This window comes from Orycteropus afer, unplaced genomic scaffold (assembly GCF_000298275.1).
Source record: "Orycteropus afer afer isolate SDZICR_OR568_19922 unplaced genomic scaffold, OryAfe1.0 scaffold00010, whole genome shotgun sequence".
NCBI lineage: Eukaryota > Metazoa > Chordata > Mammalia > Tubulidentata > Orycteropodidae > Orycteropus > Orycteropus afer.
This window is the reverse complement of record NW_006921597.1, coordinates 22,742,856-22,755,993: the sequence shown is the minus strand read 5'-3', so window position 1 is coordinate 22,755,993 and position 13,138 is coordinate 22,742,856. Positions and strand designations below refer to the sequence as shown.

General features: G+C 35.8%; 1 protein-coding gene across 1 annotated transcript in view; it reads left to right on the top strand.

Annotated features, from left to right (window-relative positions):
- The window catches only part of NTNG1 (netrin G1), a 494,390-nt gene that overhangs the window by 392,973 nt on the left and 88,279 nt on the right, over positions 1 to 13,138 (top strand). The window contains exon 5 of the mRNA XM_007949962.2: positions 9,366 to 9,431. Coding sequence (XP_007948153.1) covers positions 9,366 to 9,431 — 66 coding nt within the window. The remainder of the gene's footprint in view (positions 1 to 9,365; positions 9,432 to 13,138) is intronic.

Sequence of the window (13,138 nt, the reverse complement as noted above, 5' to 3'; positions counted from 1 at the left end):
GAGGAGTGGCTGGTGGGTTTGAACTGCCAGCCTTCTGGTTAGCAGTCAAGTGCCTTAGCCACTATGCTACCAGAGCTCCCATTATTGATGTATGTAGCCATAAATTCACATATATATGCTGTATGCAGAAATGACTGTAGGTCTTAGAGCCCTAAAAGATTTCAGCATAGATCTTAGATTGTCAATGCCTGCATTAAGGTTCAAATGCATGGACAGAATGGTCATCCTTTCCGATCATCTGCTAAAAACATTTTTGAAACAAATTTCCCATTAAGGTCATTTGTACCTGCTGTTGTCTATCTATTAGGAAATAGGTCTCCCAGTCATCCAAATGGTACTTGGTTTAAAACTTGGGTATTTTTATGTGCTTTGGCCATGGCTGAAAAAAGTACTTGCGATATTGTCAGCAATTAATGAATCCCAAAATTGATCTGTGGCCATTTGAGCTTTATGATCTGTGTTTACTTCACCTGAGGTGGTAGCTTTCATTTTTTTTTTGATGAAATGCATCATGCATTTTTAAGTAAACATTCCCAGTTTTATCTAAGTAAACACTTGTTGATGCTGATGACCCAAATTGATAGTTTCAGTGTTTTTGTTAAAGTGATAAACTAATCATTGCCTTCTAACTTCTATTATCTGATTCTTAGTCCTGAAAGGCAAGTACCTTCACTAATTATGTTAAACAGCATATTATAAAAAGCATAATTCAACCAGCAAGGATTGGCCTGATGTGCACATAGCTTTGTGGGGGTGATTATCACCTCTTAACAAAACAGGTAACAGATGAGTCAGAGATAGAGGCGGGCGAGCAACTGAAATAAAAGATTACATCTAGAGAGATCTTTTCCAAAATTTTGAAAATTTTAAATAAATAGAACTATTTCTTAGAATAGCCACAAAAGGAAAGACAGATATAAGCATTTTGTGGATCTAGCCATATGTTTTTCCTTAAATCACTTTCAAATGACTGACATGATAGTATGACACACATAGAATTATTAATGAAGGTGTTTGGTTGCCCCTCCCAAGCCCCTGAAATTATTCAATTTGAAGCAATAGTTCACTTAAGGGAAAAGTTCCTTTTCCCTGTGTTCTCTTCTAATGAACATTGCCTTCATCACAGAGTTAAAAATTCATCTCTAATTTGATTTAATTGGCAGAACTAATAAACAGGGGAAGTGCTACCTGCAGGGATCCATCAGCCTGTTGAGAAAGCCCAGAGATGTTTTCATACTTGAAAACAGTTCATGCCAGTTGGAGTCCTTGTAAAAGATGTTTTCCATACAGCATCCAAATATTTTTATTCAGTATCAATTTACTTTAGAAACCTGGATCGTGAGGAAAATCACAAGGTTAATCATTTTCTCACCCAAGGGTTATTAGTAATCATGTTCATGCTATCCAGAGAGCTGAAGTGTTTGTTTGTTTTTCTCCCTTTGCTTTAATGCTTCTAAATCCCCTAAATATAAGTTTCATTTGAATTTCCCTTTAACTAATTAGGTTTTATGCTGTTGTTGTTGTGTGCCCTCGAGTCAGACCCGACTCATAGCAACCCCTCCTTGGGTTTCCGAGGCAGTATCACTATGGAAGTAGATTGCCCAACCTTCCTTCTGAGGAGTGGCTGGTGGGTTTGAACCACCAGCCTTCTGTTTAGCAGTCAAGTGCCTTAGGCACTACACTACCAGAGCTTCTATTAGGTTTTATATAATAAGGAAAAAAATATATATTTCAGGCTAGTGTAGTGATATAGCAAATTGCATGGTGTACTATATTAATTTTGAACTGTTTGCTAATGTTCTAGAAGGAAAGCTAAGGTTCCAGGTGAAATGCCTTTGGGAGTCTGTTATATCATGTACCCAGTATCTTCATCACAGATCCATTTCATATTTGTGTAACTAGCATTTCATATTCATGAAACCTTTTTTTTAATCCTAAAGTTGAATGAACATTAGGACAGCTGCTTTTTTAATCCTGAAGAACAAATCAAATATTTTAATTGGAGAGATGAAAATAATCTCCTATTTAAAAAGATTAAAAAAAAAATTCCAAGAGAAATTTAGCAATCTTTGTTGATATTTGCCCATCTTGAGTGAATTGACTTTTTCATGTATTAACCTTTTCCCAGGTGACTTTAGAATGCCAAGTCACTTCTTAAGTGTGAGCTGATATCTGTGCTTTTGCTACTTATTTCTTTGTGGGGGCATCTAGAAAATCCTAGCTGAAACCAAGATTTGCCAAGATCTCAAAAAGGTCCTATGATGAAACTTCCAACAGGTAACTGAACTCCTGCACTACAGCAGTCACTTCAAGGCTGTGCGTATCACTGGAATCTTCTTGGAAGACTTCTGAAGTGTCAATAGAGAGCAGTCCAACTCACCTTTCCACCTCCCGGGTAGAGTTAAGCAGATGTTTATGCTTGGAATTTTGGGACGATGGTCCCATATGTCAACAGAATTCCATTTTACAAATGGTGATTGTGAGGCTCAGTGTGACCAAATAACTTGCCCAAATCACAGGACCAAACCAAACCAAAAACCAAACTCATGGCCATAAAGTCGATTCAACTCATGATGACCTCTCCTTTGGTTTCTGAGGCGGTATCTCTACGGAAGTAGATTGCCCAGTCTTCCTTCCAAAGAGTGGCTGGTGCATTTGAATCGTTAGCCTTCTGGTTAGCAATCAGATGCCTTAGGCATTATGTCACCAGAGCTCCCAGAAAGGCCTAAATGACTCAATAGGCTACGCTCATGACATTATACCAAATGGAAGTGATTAGAAAAGAAAAAAATTTAGATTTATTGACTCCCACTCTGGGTTCTTTCCAGTCCACTATACTGTGCCTCAGAAGACTTGTTGGTCCCTGACTGGATCCATTTCTATACAGAAAACTGTTGTTGTTGTTATTATTATGTGCCATAGGGTCGGACCCAAGTCACAGCAACCCCTCCTTGGGTTTCCAAGGCAGTATCACTACAGAAGTAGATTGCCCAACCTTCCTTCTGAGGAGTAGCTGGTGGGTTTAAACTGCCAACCTTGTGGTTAGCAGTCAAATGCCTTAGGCACTATGCCACCAGAGTAGTGGCCTAGATAAAAATAGCAGTTCATTTGCTAGTACCTTATTGTGTTGTCATCTGGAAACCTAATAAGCATAATGTCTGAGGAAAGGGAGTAGGGAACTGTGATACTCCTCCACATTGAAAGATACCCCCTCCCATGTATAAATATGTCCTTCCTCTATCACAAAGTGTCCTCAATATATGGGGCAAGAGAGGAAATACATAGATGGTAGATACTATAGTACATGAAGCAGCTGCACAGAGCTGCTGACATTAACTATACAGAGTTTGAAACATGGTTGAACATAATCTGTAACAGTAAAAATCCAAAATTTTTTTTATTTAGTGAGATAAATGCTTAGTACAGAATAAAATTATGTATACCATCTCAAGGAAAGACCTGCTAGTCACAGTGAAACTGTATCTTCTTGAACCAGTTTAATGATGCTGTGTTTCTGAGAATAAGCAGCTAGCTGTGAAGATGGTGAACAGGGTGGGATTACCTCCAAGGCCCCAGGGATTTCTCCTGGAAAACTTCAGGGTTTTCTGTAGATTTCATTCTAGGCATTAATAATGCAGTTGCCAGATTCCCTGAGGAACCACAGCAGTAACTGGATATACCCAAGGGGACCTAGCGATTTTATTTCCACCTGATATTCTTCTCCTTTGCCCCAGGACCACCACTTTGCCCCAGGAAGAAGGATGCTCACTAACACCTTCACAGAACTGGCTTTTCAAATCCATGGTGACACTCTATTTCTTACCACATTTTAAAAGTAAAACCAAAAATAAAAATTAAATTAGAGTTGTTAGGAAACTTAAAGAGCAACTCATCCAACTTCATAATTTTATAGTTAAAGAAACTGAGACTTAACAACTTGTTTAAATGATATGGATGGTAGTCGAGGCAGGACTACAGCTCAATGCAGACTGTTTCCATTTTGCCATGCATTAGAATTTACCAGCTCATTTAATGAAATGACTAACTAAAATATGAGTTACTACATGGTAGACTATCCTAGAAAAAAAAAAAAAAAAAAATCAGTAAACTTTCCTTTTGATGGGAAAGGATAATCACATTTTACATCCTTACAGACTCCCTACCATGACATCCCCCTACCATTCATGCTTAGTGAATGGCATGAGTGATAGAACACAACAAATATTCTAATGCAACCCCCATGTCTCTAAAGCTTTCTTGATATAAATAAAATGTCTTTAACTCTGCTTCAAGCTTGCTTTTCAGCTTGATTCACTACAGCATTAGCAGTAGATGTCAGGTTAGCATAGTTCTCTCCAATGTACAGTGCAGAGAGCTTTCTTTGGGGCACAGGAGGGAGAAACTTTCTTCCAAAGGTTCATTTTTATAACTCAGTCATTAGAGATTCTAAATTTTTAGAATCTCAGTCAATTTTTTCTGAATCGTGAAAATGGATTTCAAGTGCCACAACCAAATTGTCACATACCAGTCTCTGTGGAGTTCTCTATTTAATGAAAACAATCATCTGGAAAAGATACATATTTAATTCATATTCTAAGATAATGTGCTTCTATTGAAAGAAAGTTAGGAATTAACATTTTTGCTGATTTTTTTTTAATATTTAAAATAGAATCTTTCCACACTATCTCAAAATAACTGTTGTTGTAATTAATTAGTATTAATTTCTGTATGCCCTAGAAGTGGAGTATTCCCTAAAGTGAGCTATATTTTAACTGAAGTTTTTTTTTTTTTTTACATATCAGAATCACTTGCAACAGAGACTACAAAAAAAAAAAAAATAGGGAGAGCATATTCTTTTCCCATCATCATATCAGGAAGAACTATTTATACTGCAATAGTCAGAGTTTAATTACAATAGCAACTACAAACAAAATAATAAGATCTAACATTGAATGAATGCTCACTACAATGCCAAACAAGTATCAACTCACTCAGTCTTGACAACCAACAGCAGGTAGTGTCTTTATCCCCATTGCACAGATGAGAAAGTTCAGGCACAGAGATGTTAAGGAAATTTTCCAAGTGGTAGAATTGGGATTCAATCCCAGCCCAAGCTCTTATTTATCTATGGTGTTGTTCTTAGGTGCTGTTGAATCGATTTTGACTCACAGCACCCTCATGTCTCAGAGCAGTACTGTCCCATAGGGTTTTCCAGACTATAATCTTTACACAGCAGATCACCAGGTCTGTCTCCTACAGAGCCACTGGATGAGTTCAAATAGCTTTTGATTAGGAGCCCAGTGCTTAACTGAAGCACCACCAGAGCTCCTTACTTACATGAACAACCAAACCAAACCCATTGCCATCAAGTCAACTCCAACTCATAGTGACCCTATAGGACAGATTAGGATTGTCCACAAGGTTGTCAAGGTTCTTCTATTTACATGTACCATCATTTAAATAAATTTCTCCTAAGTAGATCATTTTCTAGGTTCCCCACAGATGTAACTGAAAATGTAACAGTGACAATGGAATAATGGCATCCAATGAGCATTTCAGATATTTTGTCTATTTTTAAAGGAAGTCTTTGTGGGGTGTGTGATTATGGACTTATATCAGAAGTATTGTCTTTGGAATTCAGTTGAAGAGATCATTAAGATAGTTCAATCTAGTTTCCCAAATGTATGGGATCAGACTCCTTAAGAAGAGGAGATTTCCATAAATGACTATTCCTAAATGATTAGCCATCTAAGATCCCATTGGAAGGGCATGATGATCCCTCCCCCCATAGTAATTCATCAACTTCATTTTGGAATTTTACTGCAAGAATTAAAGAGTCCATAAGTAAAGCATGCAGCAATGATTTTCTCTTCACAAAAGGAATCCCTAAAACCCTAGATTCTCCAAGGGCAAATGCATCATCTCAGCAGAATGCTTTCTTAAGTTGAAATGTGACCCCACAAGGTCATTAGATAACTATTCACAGAATGTGACAGCTAATAAAAACCTTAGAAATCTCTTATTCCAACAACATTCCTTTACAGATAAGAAAACTGAGGTCCACAGTAGTTGTACCCACACAGCTTGTCAGTGACAGAGCTGGACCAGACCCTTATCTTCTGACTCCCATTGCCTTTTGCATTGTAATAAACTAGCACTCTGAGACCTTCATATTAAACCAATCAACCCAGACTGATTCATGAAATAATGAAATTAATAAACCTTGCAACAGTTCACCCAAAGGGCACATACATATTTTTGGTATATGTATATATATGTATTTCTCTATTTGGAATTGATAACAACTTGAAACAAGAGGCCCACTAGTGAAGAATTCTTAGAGACTTCCTGTTATGCAAAGACAACAATTAGAACTGGATGTAATAACATAGAATTTGCCTCAATGATATCATTCATATAACATTCAAAGCTCCCAATTTACTTCTTAGAATTAAGCATTTGTTATTACTAGTATTTACTGATGATTTATGACATGCCAGGATCTTGGAATAGCCTAAGTAAACAGAGAGTAACTGGATAATTTTAAGTATTTTTCTTACTTGGCCTTGCAATTATTAAAAAAAATACAGTTTAAAGAAATTAAATGCAAGGTTAAATTAAAAATCTCATTAGGGCTAACATAGACTATAACAGTCTATTGGAGTTTAGAGAGGCTTCCTTTCGTGACAACATTTTTCCTCCCAAATAAAGCACATAGCACATAAAATTTTGTTCCACTAGAGGTATGAATAGATTAGATTTGGATGTCCATGAGATAGCTGCTGGTGGTTCTGAGTTTTGATTGTTCAGAAGAGTTTAGCATCCTACATAATGAAAATACATTTTTCAAAGAAAATGCCTAATTGTATTCCAGGGCAGAAACAAGTGTCCCCTCTCCCCAAGAAACTATCTTAGGTACATAATGCCAAATAAAACTATATTCTATATGGGGAACAAATTTTAAGTTGATCAGTCCATACAGGGAAAGTAATCTTCACAATTCAAAAGTAGAATAACCTACTTCTTTTATATATACATATAGGAAATCCTTAAATAGGAACATTAGCATCTCGGGGGAGGAAAGAGTGTTGGGAACCATTCTACACTAAGGAAGAAAGCTATACTAAAATCTAGGCATTGACAAATTTTTAATACATTGGAACATAGGATAAAGTTTAATATATGCAGTTAAGTTTTAAAAGTCATTTCTAAATTGATTTAATATAACATTATGATTTTAACTTAAAATTTTTGACAATTATTATTAACAACATAATAAACCATATTATGACTTTCATTCCATCAAAACCAGCAAGTCCCTAAATGTTAAACATTAAACTTAAAAACATCACCTGCACATATGACCTGTATTTGCCTCCACTGGCACATAACAACAACAACAACAACATAGGATAAAGACAGAGACATCCATTTCACCAAACTAAAACTGTCTTAATTTGATCTAAGAATGTATCTAAATATATTCTTCATGTAAAACCATACCAAGGTATCTGAAATCTTTTTTTAAGTAAACAGTTTCTAGGAATAATATTAATTATCACCATAAGAAAATTTTGAAAAGTTTTTCAAAGCTGATCATTAGGGATCAAGTGGATTTGTTTTGTCAATTCAATAACCACCAGGCACTGAAATGCTCAAGTGAAAAGCAACATTCAATCAGTAATTTACACATTAGCCTTTGTTGTTAGTTGTCTGGCAAGTGGGCTCCAACTCATGGGGATCTTGTTACCACATACCTATTTATTTAGTAACACCTGGAAACAGATGTGGACAATCATTCTTCTTTCTTTCATATGTTTTGACAGATATAGCAATCACAATAGCAATATTAAAATTTCTTATGCATTTGTGTATGTATGTATATTCAATTTTTTAACACAAACAGCAACAGTGGATCAGCTTCCCTACTAAACAGATATTAAAGACTAAAGTTATAGTGGAAGTCCCATGTTTTGCAAGAATGTTATTCTTTAGAATTTAATTATAGAGGAAATAATCTGGTAATACCTGTTTACAGCAGCCTAGCCATTTGATATCAATTACTCAATTATCACATATTTATTGAGGACCTCTGCAAGGCTTTGCCCTACCTCAAAGATATCCAATCTAATTAGGAAGAAGAGAAATAGACTCATGATATTTTAGCTAGCAGCATTCAACTTCATAGGAACCCTCAGGGCACAAGGGTTAAGTGCACAGCTGTTAACCGAAATGTTGGCAGTTTAAACTCACTCAGCCAATCCATGGGAGGAAGACATGACAATCTTAGCCTAGGGAACCCTATGGGGCAACTCTATTCTGTCACTTGGTGTCACTATAAGCAAATCAACTTGACAGCACCTAACCACAAAAACAACCCACATATTAGTGAGAAATCAGGAGCACAAACAGTAATATGCTAAAGGATTTTAAAGGCAAGAGCTCATCTTGTGGACTTGAGTGTTCCCAAAGGACACTCAGGAGATACAGTTTTATATGAAACTCAGTGGATGGTGTGATTGGAGTCCTGAAGTGACTGCTTTAGTAGTCATGGCCTAAGTACATCACAAAAATAGTTTCAAAGCGTAAAATCCTAAACCTAAGCTTGGCTGTCCTCCTGATTTTCCAGTCATGTTTTTATCCCTTGGATGGAGGAGAAAAAAGTATCAGTTCCTAAATTAAACAAGGCTTTTAATTACTTCTGGATTTGGAACCAATCACTCTAGAAACATGTCTTGAGGTAAACATATCGTGAAAACTTATTGCACCCATACACATCATCCACAGATACGATGGGAAGCACCTTAGAATATTCCCTTTAAACCAGAACCATCACTAAATCCTTGCTTTCTTTCTCTGAGAAATGACCTAAAGAAAAATAGGAAACAGATCCTCTTCTTTTCCAAGATAATGGCTCACACTTAAAACATACCCCAAAGAATCTTTCATGAAAGACTAATGCAGTCAGTTCATATCTGTAAATATAAATTGTGGAGAATGGAATCCTCAAGTGAGAAATTATTCCTTTAGTGTTATCTTGCAGTTTCAGGCACCAGCTTTACATACGGTTTAAATTGCTAAAGTCCTTATTTGGTTCTTTGTGTAAGAACAATCTACCTTATTTCAAAAAGTGAATGTGTAGCTTTGTTAGGGACGGGGCTATATATTTAATGTCCATTCAATTTTGGGGGGAATCATCAATTGCTTGTTCTTGCTTGGTGTGGGAGTCATGTTCTGTTCAGTGCATCACAGCCAAGTTAAAGAGCAGATGTGTGCTTTGTGTTGCTGTCCATTTAATTTTCTGTTTCGACCAAATGGCATTGTAGTTGAAAATAACATACCCTGATTTTTCCTGATGCATGCAGATCCTCCAAAGTTTGATAGGATATTGCCGAATATTTCTTCCCTTGAGGTTTCTAACCCCAAACAAGGTAGGAGCATGTAAAATTCCTACTGACATAAAATCCCACATATTTAGGGGGAAAATCTCATACACTATCAGGACTAAATAAGAACCGTCATGAATGCCATGCTGTTGAAAAAATCATAATTTGAATATTTTCCTAATATGGAGAATGTCCCAGAAATAGCACAGTGAAAGATGTAGGGGGGCAAAATGAGACAGCATAGAAATAACACTTCACCAAATTCATGTTGACGGTTAGTCTCAAGAGAAGTCTAGAGTTCTATTGCTGTTTCTACCCCACAGCACGGAGTATAAATAAGTTTTAAAAGTCGTGAGTAGCACAGGCTTCCTTCTACCATCTCCAGTTTACTTTTCTTAAGTAAACCAACTGCTATCTCAGTTGTATTGAGTTAGGAAAAACACATAAAGGCAGTATTGTGCCCCCTCACAGGTGTGTTTTCTTTTACTGTAGCTCCATATTGACTTGCAGAAATTTGGAGCAATCACCCTCTCTTCTTCATCTCTCTCTGGTCCACATCACAGCAAGTTTTCTTTGTTGGCACCCACCCCTTTTAATCCTTCACCAATTAACATTATATTTTTTTACCAGCATTAAGAGCAACTTGTTTTCTATTTGTCCTTAGAGCAGTAATTCTTTCTTGATTTCTAATGTCTTTTTTAAAAAAAATAAATGAATACACTGACATACAGCAGTGTGATGACCCCGGGAAGAAATAGAACTTTTAAAAACTGAGTGATATAATTCATAAGATTCAGTGTTAAATTCACATTCACATCTCACCTATAGATATAAGTAATCAAATATAAATAGGAGTTTATTTTAATTTTAAAAAAAAATTGCATTCTTCTGCCTTTGCTCCTTCTCAAAAAAAAAGGCACATCATTGGCTTCTACCTTCCTTGGTTATATACAGGATGTTCCTTTTAAACTCTAATGAATACAGATGGAGGAGGAAATGAGCAAAAGGAGGAACCAGGAAATAGCTGCTAAGCAAAACAAAATATATTAGCAATTTGTTGAGGAGTCAAATTGGTGGGACTGCATTTCCAGTCCTTGATCAGAGTGATGAAATCGAGATTGTCCCAGATACATATATTACTAGCAAATAGAATTATCTTAATCATCTGCTCCAAATGAATTTTTTCAAGTTTCTGCATATATATGTGGGAGAAGAAATACAGATCAAGTTCACCCCTATTAGTATAATTCTGTGAGTATTCTAAGGAGGTTTAGTGGCTTTATTCTTTGGCAAGTTCAATGACAGCATCTTTGTGAAATGTCACTCAGTATTTCCCATTAAATTCAAAACTGAACAAATTATACAAGGCAGGATCTAAGACTTATCACTTCTCCACAGTGAGTTTTGAGCTGAACAAGATTATGCATTGATTAAAATTTGAAACACACCCATTTAATTATTTTGCTATTGTTTTTTTGTTTTGTTTTGTGTTTTGTCACAGAACAAAACACTTAGAGAAATATCTTGAGGTAACGCCAGTTGCATTATTTCAGAATATGGATAATGAGTTCAAATGAATTTATTTGAGAAACAGCATAGTTGAATACAGAAATTGAACTTGAACTTTTAGTTAAGGGCACACTTTGTAGCAGAGGCCAGATCTGTGCAGCCAAAATTTATCTTGTAAACATCTGTAATGAACACAAGGCTCTATCCTGGTTTTCCTATTTTCACAAGTAACTCTTGGTGAATAATTAGAAAAGAAATGGCAGGTAAACCTAGAGAGAGAAAAAATCCTGCCATCAGGAAACAGATAATCATCACAAAGGTAAAATATGCTGTGAAGAAGGTCACATTTTTTAAGAGAGACTTGTTGAAGGTGACACTAAGATCAAAGTTCAGATACCACTGAATGGTTGACCATTGGGATTGACTATGTCTGCAATCAGTTCTATATAAATTGTTTCAGTGGTTTATATGTAGCATAGCTTATGGTTACATAGACAAAATGACATAGTGAATTAAAACAACAATATTGCTGAGTAACTCAACAACAAAACTACAATTTTAAAGGAAAGACAGTTGGGACTCCATATTGCTACTGAAACAAGCCTTGCTTAACTGGATTATTGATTAAAATGACAATTCTTCTTTGCCTCTGTAAATAAAGCTTCTAAACTTTATTACTGACAATGTTGAACCATTTTCAGCCAAATACAAGACTTCCTTTGTAATTGAAACAGACTCTCAGAAACAACAGATACAAATAGTCTCTTCATTTAGGGCTACTTTTCAAGTGGGTTGATGCTAAGTTATTACAGTTTGAAAGTTTCGCTATTGTTTCTAATTTGCTGTTCATTTTTTTAAACCTATGCAGTTGCTCCCAAATTAGCTTTGTCAACAGTTTCTTCTGTTCAAGTTGCAAACCACAAGAGAGGTAGGAATTCTTGGATTCATACAGTGATTTCATGGTGTTATGTGTTGTGAAACATTGCACTGTATGAATCTGGAATATCTGTGAAGTGTACCCATCAGCTTATCGGTGAAGTATGTTGACTCATACCAATTGATACATCAAATAGTACTGAGAATGTAATTTTAAGGAAAAAAAAAAAAAGCTTCACTCTGAAATCTGACTGTAATTTAAAATGCTGCAATATTTGTTTTCTGAAAGATTAATGTGTGAATAAGAATTATGACAGTTTAGCTTCCTGTTTAGAACATGAATGTAAGAGTACTAACATTATTACTCATTTACATTGAAAATAAGGAAGCCCAGTAGCATGAGTTTCAGGGATGCTTTTCATGAGAACAAAATGGCAGCTTCCATGTGTTGTGTCCGTTTCACCTTGTGACATTTGAAATATCTTAGAATTAATACTTCCAACTATTTTTGAATGAATTTGAACAAATACCTGTGAAGATCTTCATTGGGTTAATCACTGATTATGTTCTGGAAATAATAGTTATATTACTTTCTTTAAATGAAAGTGAGCAGCATCTCATCTATGACTCATAAATGGCCCATTCCAACTAGCATCTGTCATTCACAGAATATAGATTTTTCAGGAAACATAAAGACTCCTGCTTTTATTTCACTATTTTTCTTTAAATGTCCTGTGTGACAGGTGTGTCTTGTTTTCCACCCTTGACTGTTGGGCATATGTTGTTTTTGTTTTTTCATGGAACACCTCTTACAGAGAAATGATTAACAAAGTCTGAACTTAGTTTCATCCGCTTGGTGAAAATAACCTTAATAGCCTCCCTATTCCTTATTGAATTTACTCAAATACTTTGCAAGATTTTAGTCAATGTTGAATTTGTCTTTCTGTGGTACATAGAGAAAAAGAGGGCTCTAGCCAGGAGATGGGAACAAGGAAATCAATAGTATTTAAACCATACCTTAAACTTTCCTCTAATGTGATATTAAATATCTAACATTGAAAGTATTTAATATTATCAAGTTGATATTGACTATATCGAAGATGTCTTGGAAGAAGTATACCCAGAATGCTCCTTAAAGGGAGGCTGGTATGGCAGCATTGAGGATGAGAAAGACATAGAGAGTTACAGGGGTAGTACAGACAACAAATATGAACCCTTTTGCATATACAGTACTGAGTTGTCAGTGAAAGCAAACATGGGTATAGGGACGGATAGATAGGTGAACAAGCTAAACAATTAGGTATGTCTAAATGGAGAGTGTATCCAAGATCATATATAGGGTTGGCAGACAATGGGCCTATAAGTTC